We start from the raw sequence: 21,182 nt of genomic DNA, 5'->3' as shown, positions 1-21,182 counted from the left end.
TACACCAAATCAACTGGAAAAGCACTCGCTCTTTACACCACACAAAAACCTGGTACGAAAGGAAATTTTAGGAAGCCTGCGAAATCCTGATAAACCACCCAAATATCAACAACAAAGATGGCATGAAAATTCCAAGGATCTGGATGGCACACATTCAGCCTACCTAATATATAAGATCCAGCATAAGTCAGGACTCTAGCCAATCTACAGCTAGTATTAGAAACCATTCCATACCAACTGGCTGGAATGTACACGATGTTAATAAATGTATATAGATAGATACTTGTTGTGACCAATGTATTTCTACAACCAATAGATAACACCAATAATAGGACTAGTGTTGATGTATAATTTTTTATATTTTTATTTATTTTATTTTATTTTATTTTTTTTATTTATTTTTTTTATTTTTATTTATTTAATTAATTTTTTTTTTTCACCAGAGGTCAGACCAACAATTGTTGTAGCAGTTATTCAGTGTCTTTAACAAACCAGTTGGATTGTAGTGTAGCTTGTTTTCTGTGTATAGTTGTATGCTCCAGAAGATGACCTTGATGACCATAAAGGTCGAAACGTTGAATGTAGATTTTAGTTATATTAAACTAAAGTTTTTATTCAAACACGGTAGTTGTCTCCATAATTTTCAAAAATGCATTACTTACCCTCATCTGCCCAATGCTGTATATGGTCCCTAACTAATTTCTCCAAGATCTTAACAACTACTAATGATACACAAACTGGCCTATAATTAGACACTTCCAGTCTGCTACCGCCCTTATGCAATGGCACTATCTTACCTTCCTTCCATTCCCTTGGCACCTTTCCCTAGCTAGACTTTCTTTGAAAAGCCAGGTTAAAGGAGCTGTCAGTTCCTTAGCACATTCTCTCAGAACACATGGTGAAATACCATCCAGTCCCACAGCTTTACTGACATCCAGAGTACTCCATAGTTAAAATCAACCATAACGATCATTCTTCTTGCACTTGCCAAGATCAACTGTCTAAACATCTCCTGGTCCCCACCCTCTGTGCTCCTTGGTTTGTAGCAACACCCCACTAAATATCCTGTCTTGCCCACCTCTACCTCACATCATATACTTTCAAAATCATTAGTGTCACTGCGTTCCAAAGCCTTCACTCTTAGAGGACATAAGTCGTCACTTATCATAAGCAATACTCCACCACCACCACGCTTTCCTGTTATTATATCCTCTTCTGTGAACCACATCTCAGTGATCCCAATAATCTTTGGCGAGGCTGATGCCTATCTGCATCACCAGTTCCTCTCCTTTATTCCAGATGAGTTCTCCATGGAAAAAATGTGCTCCTCACACCCCTCCTCACCACACTTTTACACAACTTCCAGGAATGACCTCTGGTTCTTTCTCTTTAACCATCTACTTGTTTTATAATCCCCTCTGGATTAATCTGATAAAATCCTCTCACTAATTTAAATGTCTCTATCATATCACCTCATATCACTTCCTCCTGCCCACCACCAAACTCTGCAATCCACATTTCTTCAGCCTCTCTCCATAGCAAGCATTCCAAAGTCTCAATATTGTCTTAGTTTCTTGTCTCTCTCTGGACCTGATTTTCAATGTAATGTGGAGACATTAAAGAAGGTTATGACACTGTAAAAGGACCTGGTCAGACCAGATCTGAGCACGATAGTCTAAGTGTTGTCTGACCAGGTCCTTATACTGTGTCATAACCACTTCCTTATCCTTACATGTTAGAGTACTTCTTATCATAGCAGCACTATGATGTGCAGCCTTTGCAACACTATCAATATGGCCTCTAAAGTTGAGTCTACTGTCAACCATCACTCCCAAATCTCTAATCTCATCCACTTTCTGCAATATAGCACCACTGATATAGTACACAGCCTTATATTTCTGCACTCCAAAATGCAACATCTTGCACTTATTGATATTAAAACTACATTCCCACTCTTTTGTCCAAGTAAAAAGTCTATTCAAATCTTCCTGAAGAGAATTAACATCAGCAGTGCTATTTATAATTCATCCTAACTTTGCATCATCAGCAAATAATTGAAGATCCCAAGTCAGTCCACATGATATATTGTTTACAAACAAATAAAATACATGAATAAAGAAATAAAAGAAAATATAAAAATATAAACAATAGATTTAGAAAAAAGAGTGACCTATTTCCAAAATCTCTGGACAGATAATAACAATGAAATAAATTTTATAAAACAGAGAAACATCTAACAGAAAATATCACAATATTAGAACTGAAAAATACAATAAAGAAGATGAAAAATACAATAAAGAAGATGAAAAATAGGATAACACCAGCAGAAGACAATATAAATATAGAACTAAACAAAAATGCAGGTGAAAAATTTAATTAAAGACACTGAAATTTTTCAATTTGGATGTCTAGAAACTCTCCTAACTCTTGGAAAAAAGCACTGGTTATCCCAATCTATGAAAAAGGAAATAAAGATTATTGCAATAATTATATCGGAATTAGTCTGCTAAATACAGGATATAAAATATATTCAGGAATATTAAAAGAGAAGCTAAACAGTATTGTAGAGGACAAACTACTAGAAGAACAAAACAGTGTCTTGTCAAAACTAACTTTACTATATGGAAGTGAAACACAGACCATAAAAAGGAAAGATGAAAAATGAATTTAAACAGCAGAAATGAAATTTCTTGGAAAAACAGTTGAATATACCAAGTGGGACCATAAAACAAACGAAGAAATTTTACAATCTTTGAATATAAAACCAACTGATTACTACATAAGACAGTATAGACAAAAATGGATAGAACATTGAAATCGAATGGACAACAGCAGACTATCATACTACCAAAAGTATTATACAGATATAAAATAAGTGGAAAAAGAATAATCGGAAGACAAAGAAAGAGATGGCATGAGACCAGAACAGGCCACCTGGTCTGAAATCCATGTTAGGAAGAAGAAGAAGATTTTGCAACCTCCCATTTAGGGGCGTGGATAGGCTTATGTGTTCATCAGACATGTTGTAATAGATTTAACAGTATTGATATGAACACAGATCGATAAGAAAATAACTATTTATTAACTTAAGTTAATACATTTAACAGTATTGATATGAACACAGATCGATAAGAAAATAACTATTTATTAACTTAAGTTAATAACTATTTATTAACTTAAGTTAATACATTTAACAGTATTGATATGAACACAGATCGATAAGAAAATAACTATTTATTAACTTAAGTTAATAAACAGTTATTTTCTTATCGATCTGTGTTCATATCAATACTGTTAAATCTATTACAACACCTCCCATTTAGGGGCACGCCAGCATAACTTATAATGTAACATATGATAGAAACATATGTTACTAAAAGAGTTTTATGGGATTGAAGAAGATGAAATTTTTCACTACTTGGCAAGAGTGGTAGAACAAGGACTATCCCTGGAAACTGAGTAAGGGTGTGATTAGCAAGTATTTCAGGACTAGATTTTCTTTCTTTGAGAATGGTGGATGAGTGGAATGGAACAGTGAATGTGTTGAAGGAGAGGTATGATAGGAGTTTTGTGGACAGAGTTAGTGCAGGCCTGCTGCAGCAAGTGTCAAGACTCCTTAGAGTTGGACTTCCTGAGAAACAGTATAGAAGTTTATGGTATAATGGTTTGGTGAAGTGTTTGTGTTATATTGGGACTTCTCACAATGCACCTTTTATTATCATGGAGGGGTGATGATTATAATAATGATATAATGAAACTACTATTAAAAAATGCATATTTGGTCTTCAATACTCACTTTCTATATTGTGAACTAGATCTGAATTTTGCAATGTCAAAGCTTGGAGCATGAGGCATATGAACTATAAATGCATTTGGAAGCACAACAAATTCATATCTATGGTAAAAAAAAGTAGAAAAATGGAAAATTATTATTTCATGAAAGAATGCATTTAAAATTCAAATAATACCAAGTTAAATATTTTAATCTTATTAAATTATTCCATAGTCTCATTAGCTTAATAGTCTTCAACAATTCAGATAAAACATCAAATATAAAATACTAAGAGAACAAAAAATCTATGATCTTGAATATTAAAAAAAAAGAAAGAAAGAAAAGAAAAATAGAAAAGAAAAAAAAACAGAAAAATGGAGAGACAATTTTATTAATTTAATTTTTAAATGGAAAACGTGTAAGTGTTGGGATGATTATAATGCAGGTTCAAAGCTAATTCAGTATACAATATTCCTTCCTGAATGCACAAAATTACTTGAGTTTCTAGTTAAAAAACAACAAACACTTGAAGAGTAATTTAATTGACTGTTAGTGTTAATGCAATTTATAGACATGCTTAACTTGCTATACATGTAAATTATATTATGAAAACAAGGAATTTAATATAAAATACTTATACACTGGTGTCCAAAAGCTAAAGATGAACTACAATTTTTGCTGTATATGAAAACATTTTCATGACTACAGCCAAATGTGGATAAAAATTTATTGCCAGCTTACTGATAAATTATATTACACAAAAAATGTGTTATAAATTTCAAACAAATTAAATTAAAGTATGTTTTTGGCAAAAGTTAAAATTTAATAAGGATGTTGTTAAAGAATATAAAATATTTCAGTACAGTGCTTACTGAAAACAATGCTGAGAGACATTTCAGTATGGAATATGCCCATCCTGAACTACGGTGCAGCTCTCACAATATCGTACCATGCTTAACACCAAGTGATTCAGAATTTCTTGTGCCAAATTGGCCCGCTCCTCCTCCTCCTTCAGAGCAAGGATAAGGCCTTGTTTGTTTTCTGGAGGGGGGAATTTCAAGCAGCAATACATCTCTCTATTGTGTCCCAAATGTGTTCTATGGGGTTAAAATCTGCGAAGTATGCTGACCATTTGATTCAATTAATATCATCGGTGTCCAGAAGAATCTGCACTGCTTATGTACAATGAGGTGTGGCATTTTCATCCATAAAAATTAATTCTTCACCTACAGTACCATGGAACAGGCAAACATGACATTGAAGAATGCTGCAAGAACATTCACCAGTCATAGTCCTTTTTTTCCAGCACTTGTAGCTTGGTGCATCCATTAAGCATAATGCTCCCCTCCCCTCCCCCACACACACATACACCATGAGCCCAACACTACCACATATATCTCATTCAAGAACATTCTCGCAATGGAAAGCAGTACAACTTTCACACCAGATCTAATGTCATCTAGAATATGAGGAAAGACTAAAACGATTCTCATCTGTAAACAGTATATTAGCCTATTGGTGTTTTGTCCAATTTTTATGGATACAATACTACTGAAAACATGCTCTACAATGAGCTGTGATAAAGGAACACAGACTACAGGCCTACTTGTCACTGACGTCTTGCCACAGTTTGTTGAGATATCTGCTTGCCTGTGCTTGAATGGAGCCGGCTTGCAAGCTGACCAGACCATGGTGTATTGATTAGGTTTTGCTATTATAACTGAAAATGTGTCTTTATGCTCTGTGGTAGAGTGAGGATGACCTCTTAGCAAACGTCGGAACACATTCCATTTGTTTAAAATGCTGCCCAGAGCCTGGATACAATGCTATGTGAGTTTCAAACTCTCTGGTAATTATTATTATTATTATTATTCAGGCCTCCATGGAGTCAAAAGACTCATCGTGGGAGGTTCTTCCTAAGAACATAAAGTCTGTCAAGACTCATCGAGGGGAAGTCCACCCTAAGAAACAAGTCTATCATACCACTCCTTAAACTCATTGACCGTTCTCGCTCTCACCACTCCATCAGGCAATGCATTCCATGGTTCAACCACTCTCCATGCAAAGAAACCACTCCTCACCCTCTCGCTCACAGTTTCCTTTCGTAACTTCTAGGGATGGCCTCTTGTCATCACTCGTTCCCACTGTTCAACCAAGCGAGTATATCAGTAATTCAGTGGCCTTCTTCAAGTTACCCATTTCCTACATGAAATCATTTAGATGATGACTTTGGGACATTACAAGACATCCAAGTTTGCAACTTTATTCCTTCAAGAAAAGAGCTTCCATTAGATACAACTGATGAGCTGAATATGAATGGAAAAATAAGAGTGGGGAGTTTGCAAGGCTTGAATGAGTGTGAAGTTTTTGGAGAGTGTGTTGATTGGGAAGATGAATGGCAAGCAAGAGTGGCTAACTTGAGAGAGAGAGAGATGAGCTGAAAGAGGAGGCAGAATGGCTTGAGAATGAGATGAAAAGTATGAAAGGTGAGATTAGGTGAATCAGAGTAGTAGTGAGACAGAGTTATGGGAATGATAGAAGAGGAGAGAATAAATAGAAACAGTAAAACACAGGGGATGAGAGAGAGTTATGAGAATGATAGAAGAGGAGAGAATAGAAACAGTAGAAGAGAGGGAATGATAGAAGATGAGAGAATGGAAACAGTCAGAGAGAGAGAGGGAATGAGAAGGATGTGAGGGAGTGCTGGAACCAGGGATTAAGTGATGCTAGGACAGCAGGTAAGTAGGGGAACACAGAGAGAAAGGGGTTTGAGGAGAGAAAGAGTGAGGGATGCAGGTGAGCAATCAAGGAACATACCTCTTACGACTCTGTTCCTTGAGCAATCAAGGAACAGAGTGGTAAGAAGTATGATGTATAGAGACTCGATGATCCGTGTTGTGCAAGATAGGATGCCAGAGGAGTGTTTGCCTGGAAGAATGATAGAAAGTGTGGCTATGGCAATTAAGTAGGGTGAAAGCATGGATGAGATGAGATTGTGATGGTGGGCACGAATGACTTGAGAGGCAGTGTAAATTAGGTGAGAGATCTGAGATTCATGCTTGAGGTTGTACAAAAGAAAAAACGAGAGAGGAAAGAGTGTGTGTGTGTGTGTGTGTGTGTGTGCGCGCGCGCGCGTGCGTGAGGGCATGCATGCGTGCTATAATAACAGGAATAGAAGTAGCATGGTACAGCATTTTTCAGCAGGATAAGAAGGGGAAAACCTGGTGATGGAGTACTGCTTATGATAAGTGATGACTTATGTCCTCCAAGAGTGGAGGCTTTGGAAAGCAGTGGCACTAATGATTTTGAAAGCATATGGTGTGGGGCAGAGGTGGGCAAGACAGGATATTTAGTGGGGTGTTGCTACAAACCAAGGAGCACAGAGGGTGGGGACCAGGAGATGTTTAGACAATTGAGCTTGGAAAGTGCAAGAAGAATGATTGTTATGGGAGATTTTAACTACAGCAGTATAAATAGGAAAGAGGAAGATGCATGTAGCAATAAGGGAATGGAATTTCTAGAATTCTTGAGGGACAAATATCTTAGGCAACATGTAATAGAGGGAACAAGAGGTTTAAGAGTTTTGGATTTGGTCATAGCATCAGAAGGGCTGATAATAACTAAGATGACATCTCTCTCTCTCTCCCCAGTTAGAGAGAGTGACCATGTGGTTTTGACTTGGAAGATGAATTGACATGTAGGAGTATCAAAGAAAGGGGAACGTATATGGAATTATAAGGCAGGTGATTATAATAGCCTTCGAATGTATCACAAGCTTTGGAGATATCAAGTACAACTACTTTTGCTGGACTTCTCCATGGAATTTATCCACAGATGGATGAGATATGTGAAAAGATCTACTGTTGATCAGCAGTGACAGAATTCATACTGGCTTCAATACCTTGAAGGTGGGTGCCTTCAAGGTATTGTAGGAGTTGGGAATTGATGATTTTTTTCATTACTTTAGACAGGACTGAGGTGAGCAAGATGGAGCGTTAGTTGGAATGGCAGTGACTTGTTGCCCTTCTTGGGAATGGGTTGAACATAGGCCAGTTTCCAGGTTGTAGGATAGATATTAGTAGAGTAAGACGATTTGTCTAACTATAGGCCAGTTTGTGTTTCATCAGTAGTTGTTAAGGTCTTGGAGAAATTAGTGAGGGACCATATACAGTATTAGGCAGATAAGGGTAATGTTATATGTGAGAAATAAGATGGATTTGTTAAAGGGTGCTCTTTCTTTAGTAATATAGTTGCCCTTCATAATAAAGTGACAAGAACAGTGGATGAAGGAAAGGCACATACTTCAATTTTTTTGGATTTTTCCAAGGCATTTGATAGGGTACCACATGATAAGTTATTGTACCTCTGTACCAAGCCTTGATAAGACCTCATCTCGATTACTGTGCCCAGATTTGGTCACCTAGGTATCTTCTTGATGGGGAGGAGGTGGAGAGGATCCAGAGGCGAGTGATAGCAGGTCTATGGAATGAACCTTATGAGAACAGGTTGAAGATTTGTGGGTTGCAAAAATTAGTTGATAAGTGGAAAAGAGGAGATATAATTGAGACATTCAAATTGCTAAAGGGTTTCTATAGGATTAATTCAGAGGATATTCTTGAGATCAGGACTGGTGGTGGGAGAACTAGGGGACACCTATAGAAGCTGGGCAAGAGTGTGGTTAGCAAGGGTGTTAGAGCTGGTTTCTTTACTTTTAGAGTGGTAAATGAGTGGAATAAGCTGCCAGAGTCTGTTGTGGGTGCAATGACGGTGAGTGAGTTCAAGGCAAGGTATGATAGATACTGTGAGAATGTCGTATAGTTGTGTGGACATGATGTATAGGGCCTCCCTCGATGAGTGTAAGGACTCCCTGGAGTCGCCTGTAATAATAATAAGCTGATATCAAGTTGCAGCACATGGGTTTAGATGTCGGGTTAGTCAACTTGATTCAGGATTGGTTGTCTGATAGGTATCAGAGAGAGTTGTGTATGGTGGGGCAATATCAAGGAGGCAGAAGGTTACAAGTGGGGTTCCACAGGGCTCAGTACTGGGGCATGTATTGTTTAATCTTTATATCAATGACATTGACAATGAATTGCAAGGGGATATTCAGTCGTTTGCAGATGATGCAAAGCTGGTAGGGTTATTAGTAATAATGCAGATGTGGTAGCCCTGCAAGAGGATTTGCATAAACTGGAGAGATGAGCAAATGATGGGGTTGTTGGTTTAATGCAGCAAAATGTAAAGTCTTGAATTTTGGGATACATCAATAGGAGGCTGCATTCTCAATTGGAGGAGCTGTACTGGAAGAAGTAGTGGAGACAAGAGATCTGGGGGTGATGATTGATAGAAAACTGAAATTCAGGGAGCATAATGCAAAGGTTGTGAAGCTAACCCAGAGGATTGCTGCAATACTGAGAAGGACGCTGAACCTGCAGAGATAAAAGAGTTATCATTCAGTAGTATAAGACCCTGATCAGACCATACTTAGACTATTGTTCTCAAATTTCGTCCCTGGGATTTGAAGGTAATAAATTAACTGTGGAAATGGTACAGAGGCAGATAACAAAGATGGTTTCAGGACTGTTAGTTATGAGGATCAGCTGAGGGATGTGGACTGCAGAGTTTGGTGGATTGAAGGAGAGGTGATATGATCGAGACTTTTAAACTGTTGAGAGGCAGTTACAGGGTTGACACTGGGGAGTTCTTTCACTTGATGGAGCAGTAGGAAGGAGTGATGACAAGGGGGCCATCCCTGGAAGTTACGAAAGAAAGCTGTGAGCAAGAGGGTGAGGAATGGTTTCTTTGCATGGAGAGAACCACTCTCCATGCATTGCCTGATAGAGTGGTGAGAGCAAGAATGGTCAATGAGTTCAAGAAGTGGCATGATAGACTTTGTGTTTCCTAAGAAGGAACTCCCATGATGAGTCTCTTGACTCCATGTAGGACTGAATGATGATGATGATGATAATAATAATAATATTATTATTATTATTATAGCATTAACGCACTAACTGACAGGCAGCACAAATTGATAAAAGACACATCGGAACTCCGTCAAGAATTTAATTCCCTGAAACTACAATACGAAGTTATAAACCAACAACAACAACATAAAGATGACCTTGTCATAAATGGTCTTCCAGAAACTGAATCCACAGAAAATCTCAGAGACGTAGTTTTAAAGTTAGGCCATGCAATTGACATCCCCCTACAGTATAATGATATTCAGATCATAAATCGGATTCCCGGGAAGAACAAAAAACAAGGCTTGCCATAACCCACACCAGTAATAATCCATCTGACAAGCAAGGCTACAAGAGACAATCTCATAAAAGCCAGCAGACTGAAAAAACCAGTAGTCAAGGATTTAAATGCATCACAAGACAATACGCTAGTCTTTCTATCTGAGTATTTAACACCTTTCAATCAGAATCTTTTGAACTAAGCAAGAAAAGAAAAAACAGAAAAAAAAAAAAGTATCAATTTTTATGGATCAAAGATGGCAAAATATTCTTGAGAAAGTCACAGACTTCAAAGTCTATACAAATAAAAAGCTCGGAAGATATAGATAGGTTGCCAGAGTGAAACAAAAGATTCCAACTTAGTTCAATAAGTAGATCTCAACACAACAAAAATGAATGTGAACCATCAGATAGATGTAATTACATCAGAATACATCAGTAATTGTACTTTTGAATCGCTTGATGCATGGAAACAACACACAGTACAAGCGAGAGGTCTCTCAATCTTGCATATTAACATCAGAAGCATCCGAAAACATTGGTTATCGTTACAGGCTTATCTGAGGAATTACACTGATATTATTGATATATTGATTCTAACAGAAGTATCCATAACTAATGATGAAGCGACTGCTTTCCAAATTCCAGGCTTCCAACAACATAGATCATGCTGCCAAACAAAAAGAGGGGGTGGAATATTAATATTTATCAAACAAAAATTAATAGCAAAAGAAACGGCCTATCAGTTTGAGCATGCTGAAACCCTTTGCCTCGAAATCACTAATACCACCAATAGACAGCACCCCATAATACTAAATGCTATTTACAGGCCACCAAACATGATAAAATTCTTGCATGAACTCAATTGCTGGCTTTCATGCAAGAAATATGCCCAACCGAATACTTAATGATAATTGGTATTCCGTTGAGCAATAAATAGAATATAGAACAACACTGTACAATACCTAGACACGCTATCCATGTATAATCTATACATGGATAGCATGTATAGATAATACATGGATAGCATGTATAGATAATACATGGATTATCTAATATCCACAATAACATCATGTACTAGAGAAGAAATATTCAGAAATACTGTCACTGCCTCCTGTTTAGATCATATAAACGTCTGAGCACCACCAAACAGTTACACTGCATCAGTCATAAAGTGCAAAGTAGCAGACCATTACTTCACCATTCTAAACCTGCACACCAAGACAATATCCATGCAATGTCCCACAGAAGAAAAGCGACAGAAAACAATAATAGACAAAGAAATAGTCAACCACGAAATAAGAAAAACAGACTGGGAACACCTGGCATCAGATTCAGCAGATATCTTCTACAACAACATTAAACTCACACTGGAGGAAATATATAAGAAAGCTACAAAGAAAGTCAGAATTCATTCAAAAACAACACAAAATCCTTGGATAACACAAAACTTAATTCTAGAAATACACAGAAAGGACACTTTATGGAAAGTATTAAAGCAATATCCAATTAACACAGCTTTAAAAACTGAATATAAGATAACAAGGAATTGGCTTACAACACAAATCAGAAATGCAAAAAGAAGCTACTACAGAGACAAACTAAACTCTGCACAAAACAACATGAAACAAACCTGGCATCTGATCAATGAGATGCTAGATTGTGTTCCCAACACCACCACCTCTGAAACCATAAAACACAGCTTCATGAAAGGTGCAAAATCTATCCAACAACTAGCAAATGACTTTAACTAATACTTTGCAGACTCCATCCAAGAACTGCACAGAAATATTCCCCCATCACAAATCATGACCCTCCACTTTGACCACAATCAAAACAGACATTATGGTTCCCAATCATAAAAGAAGCAGAACTTCTCTCTGCAATACATCAAATCAAACCAAGCAAAGGCCCAGGAATTGATGGTATAAAACCTAAAGATATAAAGCAACATGCAACTAGTTTTAAGTCCTATCCTACTAAAATTAAGAAATAAAATATTTAAAACAGGACAGATACAAAGTATGCTAAAGATCGCCATAATCACACCCATATACAAACATGGAAAAAATAAATTTAGTCAGCAATTACAGACCTATAGCAACATTACCAATTATCAATAATAATAATATTATTAATAATATTATTATTATTATAGAGAGTGGTTGAACCGTGGAAGAGGTTCAACCACTCTCCATGCATTGCCTGATAGAGTTCAAGAAGTGGTATGATAGACTTTGTGTTTCCTAAGACGTTCCACAATGAGTCTCTTGACTCTGTAGGACTGAATGATGATAATAATAATAATAATATTTGTTGATGATCCAAAGTTAGGTAGAATACCGATGTTAAATCTCTACAGGAAGATTTGAATAGATATTTCTTGATAATTGATACATACGAGAAAAATGGCAACCAAGACATCAATGTTGACTTATATTAACGTGGGATTTAGTGCAGTGTAATATGTGCTTAATTTATTCATTGCCAAGAGTAAACGATATCTAGAATCAGAGCAGGAATTGTGAAAATATTTGTCGGAAATGATTCATAAGTGAGTATAAGAAAAGTGAGCTGCAAAAGAATGAAGTGACTGATAATAAGGATATAGGTAGGATTGTGAGAGTGTTGTGGAGAATGTAATCGAAGTAGCAGATGAATGTGTACAAAATACCAATGAGAGAGGGTGAAGGAAGTGCTTGAATGTAATAATGTGGATGATGAGATGCTAATGTGGAAAGAGAGGGATAGGACTGGTACGAGGTCTGGAGGTACAGGAGGAGAGTGTGTTTCAGATACTGAGTACTCTGGATGTCAGTAAAGCTGTGGGACTGGATGGTATTTCGCCACGAGTTTTGAGAGAATGTGCTAGGGAATTGACAGTACCTTTAACGTGGCTTTTCAACGAAAGTCTGGCTTTAGCAAAGGTGCCCAGGGAATGGAAGGAAGGTAAGATAGTGCCATTGCATAAGGGTGGTAACAGACTGGAAGTGTCTAATTATAGGCCAGTCTGTGTGTCATCAGTAGTTGTTAAGATCTTGGAGAAAGTAGTGAGGGACCGTATACAGCATTGGACAGATGAGGGTAATGTTATCTGTGAGAATCAACATGGATTTGTGAAAGGACGCTCTTGTTTTAGCAATATGCTAGCCTTTTATAATAAAGTTACAAGAGCATTAGATGAGGGAAAGGCATATACTGCAATTTTCTTAGACTTGGCGAAGGCATTTGACAGGGTGCCACATGATAAGCTGATATTTAAGTTGCAGCTCATGGGTCTGGATGTCAGATTGGTCAACTGGATTCAGGATTAGCTGTCTGATAGGTATCAGAGAGTTGTGTATGGTGGAGCAGTTTCCAGGAGGCAGAGGGTTACAAGTGGGGTCCCACAGGGCTCAGTACTAGGACCTATATTGTTTAACCTTTATATCAATGACATAGCCAGTGGATTGCAGGGGGATATTCAGTTGTTTGCAGATGATGCGAAGCTTGGAAGGATTATTAGTAATAGTGCAGATGTGGTAGCCCTGCAAGAGGATTTAAATAAGCTAGATAGATGGGCAAATGAATGGGGATGTCAGTTTAATGCAGCAAAATGTAAGGTCTTGAGGTTTGGGAAACATCGATGGGATGCTGCATACTCTATGGGAGGAGTTATACTGGAGGAAGTAGGGGAGACAAGAGATCTGGGGTTGATGATTGATAGAAACCTGAAGTTTAGGGGACATATTGCAAAGGTGGTGAAGGTAACACAGAGGATTGCTGCTATTATGAGAAGGACACTGACCTGCAGAGATAAGAGGGTTATCATTCCGTTGTATAAGTCTCTGATCAGACCACACTTGGACTATTGTTCTCAGATTTGGTCCCCAGGATTTGAAGGGGATAAATTAACTGTGGAAAGGATACAAAGACGGATGACAAAGATGGTTTCAGGACTGTACAAGGATAGTTATGAGGATCGGCTGAGAGAATGTGGACTGCAGAGTTTGGTGGATAGAAGAAGGAGAGGTGATATGATTGAGACTTTTAAACTGTTGAGAGGTGGTTACAGGGTTGACACTGGGGAGTTCTTTCGCTTGGTTGATCAGCGGGAAGGAGTGATGACAAGAGGCCATCCCTGGAAGTTACGAAAGGAAACTGTGAGCAAGAGGGTAAGGAGTGGTTTCTTTGTGTGGAGGGTGGTTGAGCCGTGGAATGCATTGCCTGATGGAGTGGTGGGAGCGAGAACGGTCAGTGGGTTTAAGGAGTGGTATGATAAACTTTGTGTTTCTCAGGGGGGGGACCTCCCCTCGATGAGTCTTGACAGACTTTATGTCTTAGTAAGGACCTCCCTCGATGAGTCTTTTGACTCCTTGGAGGCCTGAATAATAATAATAATAATAATAATTTACACAGACTCCTTCACAGGACAAAACATCCTGTGAAGCAACTGCAGAAATGATTGGTGTGTGGTACAGAAGGATTGAGAATGAAAGAAAGAGTGAATAGGAAAAGCTTAAAATTACAAGAAACTGGGAGAAAAGATTAGCATAATGATTAGCATGTTGTGCCCTTGCAAGAAGACTTGAATAAATTGAGTGATTGGGCAAGCAAATGGGATGTGAGTTCAATGTTGCAAAATGTAAGGTTTTAAAATTTGGAAAACAAAGATGGGATGCAGAATTTATGCTTGGTGAGAATATATTGTTGGAGGTAGAGGAAATAAGAGATCTGGGGGTGATAGTGGATAAGGATCTAAAATTCAGAGGACACATCGCCAAAATTGTGAAGACAACACAAAGGCTTCTGGGAATGATGCAGAGGACACTGATATGTAGAAGTAGGGAGATTCTTGTTCCGTTGTATAAGGCTTTGATAAGGCCACACATGGACTATTGTGCCCAAATTTGGTCACCGAGTTTTCAGAAGGATGAAGAGATGTTGGAAAGTGTCCAAAGTCGACTGACTAAGGTAGTTTCTGACCTCTGGAATGTTGAGTATGAGGAAAGATTGAGAAGATGTAATTTGCAGAGTCTGGTGGAGAGAATGAAGAGGGGAGATATGATAGAGACCTACAAGTTGGTAAGGGGTTGTTATAAGATCAATGGTGGAGAAGTTCTACAGAGAATAGTGGGAGATCAGGGGAGAACCAGAGGTCATCCCTGGAAACTGTATAAAGAGGGTGTGAGTAGGGGAGTGAGAGGCAGGTTTTTTTCGTGCAGGGTTGTGAATGCCTTGCCTGAGAGTGTAGTGTCTGCAAGGAGTTTGAGTGTTTAAGACACGGTATGATGAGATGTGTGTGTGATAAAAGGACCTCCCAGATGAGTCTTTGACTCCATGAGGTCTTGGGAAATATTAATAATAATAATAACCAATGTAGACACTCTGCCTACAATTGGAGACAGTGACCATGCAGTCTGGTTCTAGGAGTTTACCAAACGTGGAGTTCTCTCTCTCAAGAAGGGGTTTATGTTCAGCTATAAGGTTCATGATTATGAGAGACTCAGGAGTCATCTTGGAAGCATGCCATGGCTCAAGAAGCTACAAGGAAAAAATGTCAGTAGTGCATGGCAAGGTGTCCGAGATTGCTTGAGAGTAGCAGTATCAGACTGCATATCCAAAGCCAGGAAAATAAACCAATTTGATATTACGTGGATGAGTAGAGATATAAAGCAAGATCCGCAAAAAAAGAAAACAGTGTAGAGGAAATATTTAAAAAAAAGTGATCAGCATACTCGTGATGGTATGAAAGGCCAAATCAGACTATGAGAGAGAATTAGCCACACAGGCCAAAGTAAACCCAAAATAGTTTTTTTGATATGTTGCAAGTAAGAGGAAAAAATGAGTATGGTCGAATAACTTTAAACAATGCTCATGCTAGGAAGGTGACTGAACTAAAAGAAATAGTTGAGATGCTGAGTGATCATTTTGCAAAGGTGTATCATCTAGGTGATGATTTTACAGTTGCTCATGTTACAAAGGTGCATATCAACATTGAGGTAGATGAACAGGAGGTGTTCAGCATATTAAAAACTATAAATGTGCAATAGAATTAGCATTGCCCCTGATGAAGTTGTTCAATCAGAGTCTCAGCTCTGGAAGATTTCCAAGGCATTGGAAAGAGGGTAAGATAAAGGTAACTCCAAGACAGAGGTAGTAAACTACAGACCAATTAATATATTGGGAATGGTTGTTAAAGCATTGGAAAAGTTGGTGAAAGGTAAAATACAACAGTGGGTGGATAATGATGCGATACACTATAGTGAGCAGAATGGCTTTGTAAAGAGTAGGTCCTCTCTAAGTAACTTATTCACCTGTTATAATAAAGTGACAGCAGAATCAGATAAAGGTAATGGCTACACCATGATAATGCATGATTCTGTCAAATACCTTGGCATTTGACAGAATACTACATGGAAAACTATTATAAAAACCAGAGCAAACAGAAATTGATATGAGGCTATTGGCATGGATAGGGGGTAGCTGATGGACAGACACCAGAGAATAGTAATGGTGAGCAGAATCTAAGAGACTAATGGTGATTAGTGGAGTACCTCAGGGTTCAGTACGAGGACCAGTACTCTTTAATTTGTATATCAATGACATAGGGAAAGATTTAAGAGAGGATATTCAGTTGTTTGCTGATGATAAACTATTGTTGTTATAGGTGATGTAGATTTTCTGCAGGACAATTTTAAATAAATTGGCATTGTGGGCAAAGGATATGATTGTTACTTTAATCTTGCAAAATGTACTGTTTTGCACTTCAGGTTGAAAAGGTTGCATATGGTGTATCATGTCGATGGTACTGAATTGCAGGATAGCAGTGAGGATAGGTCATGGGGATAATGGTGAACAAAGAGTTGAAATATTGCAAAAGTTGGTAAAATGGCTTAACAAAGTACTTGGATGCTGAAAAACATGCTGACAAGTAAAGATAAGGAAGTTATTATCCCCCATTATAAGGCTATGATTTGGCAACATATTGACTACTATGCACAGATTTGGTCAACTGGATTTCTGGGACCAGGAGGTGGTAGAGAGAATTCAGAAATGAGTGACCAAGATAGTGACAGGTCTGGGGAACACTCTCTACGAGGATATGTTGAAGTTTTGTGGATTACAAAGTTAGTTAATAGGCAGAAAAAAGGGGACACGATAAAAACTTTTAAGATATTAAAGGGATTTTATAAAATTGATGCAAATGAAATTTTTCTATATATGGCAAATAGTCAGAGAAATATGGGCCATCCATGAAAGTTGCGTAAGTGTATGGTTAGGAGGGATGTGCAGACCAGATATTTTGTGTGGAGAGTGGTGAGTGAGTGGAATGGAGCAGAACTGGTTGTAAGCTCTACCAATCGACCAACCTTTGCCAGCAAAGGTTGGTCGATTGGTAGAGCCTCTGCTACTAATGGCTCAGTTAAGTAAGCTTGAGCGCGGTTAGTAGTTGGAAGGGGACCAATCGTTCGATGCTGTTGGCACACTTTCACTCGATGAGTCTTTGGACTCCCTGGAGGTGTCAAATAATAATAATAATAATAATAATAATAATAAGTTCCCTGACAGTGAATGGATTCAAGGAGAAGTATCATAGGATTTGTGTGTGTATGATAGTTCATTTGGGTCTCCCATGATGAGTCTCCAGACTCATTGCAGATGCCATAAAATAATAATATTTAGGTTGGACAGATAAGTGGGGCTGTAGTTTTAATATTATTATTTTCCTGATCTCCTTGGAGTCACAAGACTCATAGTGAGAGGTCAATACAAAGTCTATCATACCACTCAAACTCCTCCACTGTTTCATGTTCACCACCCTCTCAGGCAATGCATTCTCAGGCCATGCTCCTACAACTCTTCATGCAAAATAACTTACTTCTTACCCTTTTACTCACCACTTCCTTTTGCTACTCCCCCTTGCTTTTGCTTCTTCCCTTCACTCTACTATATGAAAAACCTCTTCAGTGTTAGCACGATAGAAACCCTTCAACTGCTTAAATGTCTCAATCATATCTTACCTTTGTTGTCTATCCACCAAATTCTGCAGTCAGATCTGTGCACAGAAATCCAGATGTGGTCTGATCAAACCTGTATACAAAGTGACCACACCACTTTTATCTCTTGCAGCCATTGCCCTCCTCAACATTCTAGCAATTTTCTTTGATATCTTCGCAACATTTGCAATATGTCACCTTCAGATTCCCTGCTACCTTTACTTCTTCCAATATAATCCGAGCAAGTGAGTATGAAGTATCCCATCTATGGATCTGAAATTTTAAAAATGGTGCTTTTAAAGTAATATTCTTTGTCCGCTTTTCCACTCTATTCAGATCCTCTTGAAGAGCCAAAATATCAGCACTGTTATTAATAACCCTCCCGAACCTCACATCATCTGCAAGTGACTGAACATCTCCCTCTGTGACAATATCATTGACATAAAGATTGAACAGCAATGGTCCCAGTACTGAACCCGTTGGAACTCCACTTGTATCCCTCCTATTTCTTGATAGTGCTCTCTCATATAAAACTCTGTGATATCTACCAGAGAGCCAAGCATGAATCCAATCCACTAATCTGATATTTACAAACCTTTATGTTGCAATTTAAAGATCAACATGTTATGTTGCAACCTGTCAAATGTCTTTGGGAAAAAAAAAAGAAAAAAAAAATTACAATGTAAGTCTTATCCTCATCCACTGCCATTACTAAAACAAGAGCACCCTTTATCAAATCCATGCTGGCCTGCATAAATAATATTTCCCTTGTCTGCCCAATTCTCTATACCAGCTGTTATCAATTTCTCCAAAAACAACTACAAAAGAAATACAAACAGGACCATACCTCCATTCTACCACCACCCTTATGCAATGTTCCTTCCACTCACCAGGAACAAGGAGTTTTTTCGCTGCGTAGCATGTAGGAGAAAAAATGATAGTGGATAGATTACCTTGCTAGATGGAGATGGGAATTAGCTGATCAAAACTGGTGACATAGTTGAGCTATTCAATGAGCTCTTTATTAGAGCATTTCATCCTGGTACAGCAGGCTTTATTCCTAGAAGGATAATGAGTGATTATTATTATTATTATTATTACGTGACACCTCCATGAACTGCAATCACCATCATCACCACTAGTATCTTCACAGACAATCACAAACAAGACTTTCATTAAACATCCAAGCTAATGGCATAGTCAGCATCATAGCACATTCCTATAAAACACGTGGTGAAATTCCATCTAGGCCCCCCCTGTCTTATTAACACTTAGTATGCTCAGTATTCTTTTAACACTTCATCACTCATCACATAGCCAGCCTGGTTGGCTGAGTGGTTAGTGTATATTCACTCTCCAGCCAAAAGACTGCAGGTTCAAATCCCGCCTTGGACATGGATGTTTGTGATTGTCTGTGAAGATACTAGTGGTGATGATGGTGATTGCAGTTCATGGAGGTGTCACGTAATAATAATAATAATAATAATCACTCATTATCCTTCTAGGAATAAAGCCTGCTGTACCAGGATGAAATGCTCTAATAAAGAGCTCATTGAATAGCTCAACTATGTCACCAGTTTTGATCAGCTAATTCCCATCTCCATCTAGCAAGGTAATCTATCCACTATCATTTTTTCTCCTACATGCTACGCAGCGAAAAAACTCCTTGGGATTCTCCTTGGATTACAGTGCCAGTCTTATCGCATATTCTAATTTTTCTCTCCTTACAATACTAATCACTTTCCTAGCCTGAGCCCTATTTTCCTCATGCAAATATACTCCACAGAGTCTCTTTATATGTCTTCCATAATCTATGTTTCTTCTGCAATTCCCGTTTTATTTCTCTTGTCATTCATTTGATGGTAAATATCTTTATCTTCTTCACTTGAGGTATGCAATCTGCAATTGCTGTCAACAACTTTTTCTTAATTATCTCCCCTGCACTAATGATCCCTCTTCATTTAAGTGAATTCAGGTAAATTGCCTGCCTTATAATTCCACATAAATTCTTTCTGTTTTGATATCTCTACATGTCTATTCATCCTCCAAGTCAAGACTACATGGCACTCTCACCACTGGTGGCGGGGAGTATGACATCTCAGTCACAGTCAGATCCTCTGATGCTATGACCAAATCAAAGCTCTTGATCCTCATGTTGCTTAAGGTAGTTGTCATTCAAGAAATCCAAAAATTCAGTTCCCTAATTAATGTATGCTGTCTCCTTTTCCTAGTTTATATCACTATAGTTGAAGTCTACCATAATGATCACTCACTTTGCACTTGCCAAATTAATTTGCCTAAACATTTCCAGCTTATCACCAGTTATATTCCCTGGTCTGTACCAACATTCCACTAATTATCTTGTCTTATAAACATCTATTTCACACCATATACTCTCAAAGCCATTAGTATTATCATAGAACTGTGAGTAATACTCCTCCACCACATTTATCTTCCCTATCCTACTGAAATATGCTATACCCTTCGATTTCTGTACATGTTAGAGCATCCTCCTCAGTTAACCAAGTTTCACTGATACCAACAACCTATGGTATCAGTCACATTCCCTTTATTTCCAATGCTCCTAGCATTGGCATACAGAAAACCCGGTGCATTGCCAGTATTCTTATAGCCATTATTACTCCCCTCATACTTCACCTGACTCTGTAATAAAGTGCACACGCTCTCATTTCTCAGTCCACTATCTCCATATGAGGCAATCTCTGCTACATTCCACCTGTGCAATTCTAGTTTCCCTGTCCTGATGCACTCACTTTTCCAAAAAAACAACAGTCTCTCCAAATGCCTGCACCCCTCTGCATTCAAATGTACTCCATGCATCCACACATTCCAGGCCTCTTTTCCTACATATTCTCGCAATCATTCCATTCGTTATTACTGCTCTTTTCCTCCACTCTGCATTATCATACCGGGGCAACACACTCACTATCTTTCCTTGGACACATTTCTGCTGCACTATCTCTAATATGATATCAACCTTAAATCTTGTGCTACACGATTCATACTATCTCTCATGTCATTTGTTCCGACCATTACTATCATCTCCTTCACATTTTCACCTATCTTCACTGCCAGTGCCACACTCTATAGTTCCACCAGGCAAGCACTCCTCTGGCACTCTGTTCTACATACTCTAAATCATCGAATTTCCATACATGATGCTCCAAA

The 21,182-nt window shown here is 38.1% G+C and overlaps 1 protein-coding gene across 10 annotated transcripts in view; it reads right to left on the bottom strand.

Annotated features, from left to right (window-relative positions):
* Positions 1-21,182, bottom strand: part of LOC150092750 (xylosyl- and glucuronyltransferase LARGE1-like) — a 676,688-nt gene that overhangs the window by 27,054 nt on the left and 628,452 nt on the right. For all 10 annotated transcript variants that reach the window (XM_090414755.1, XM_090414753.1, XM_090414752.1 and 7 more), the window contains one exon: positions 3,797-3,895. In XM_090414755.1, the coding sequence (XP_090270881.1) occupies positions 3,797-3,895 (99 nt within the window). The remainder of the gene's footprint in view (positions 1-3,796; positions 3,896-21,182) is intronic.

The sequence above is a fragment of the Typopeltis vanoorti genome, chromosome 25 (genome assembly GCF_054136105.1).
Source record: "Typopeltis vanoorti isolate ZY-2024b chromosome 25, IOZ_Tvanoo_1.0, whole genome shotgun sequence".
Lineage (NCBI taxonomy): Eukaryota > Metazoa > Arthropoda > Arachnida > Uropygi > Thelyphonidae > Typopeltis > Typopeltis vanoorti.
Note: the sequence above shows the minus strand (reverse complement) of the source record. Positions and strands in the feature narration are given on the sequence as shown.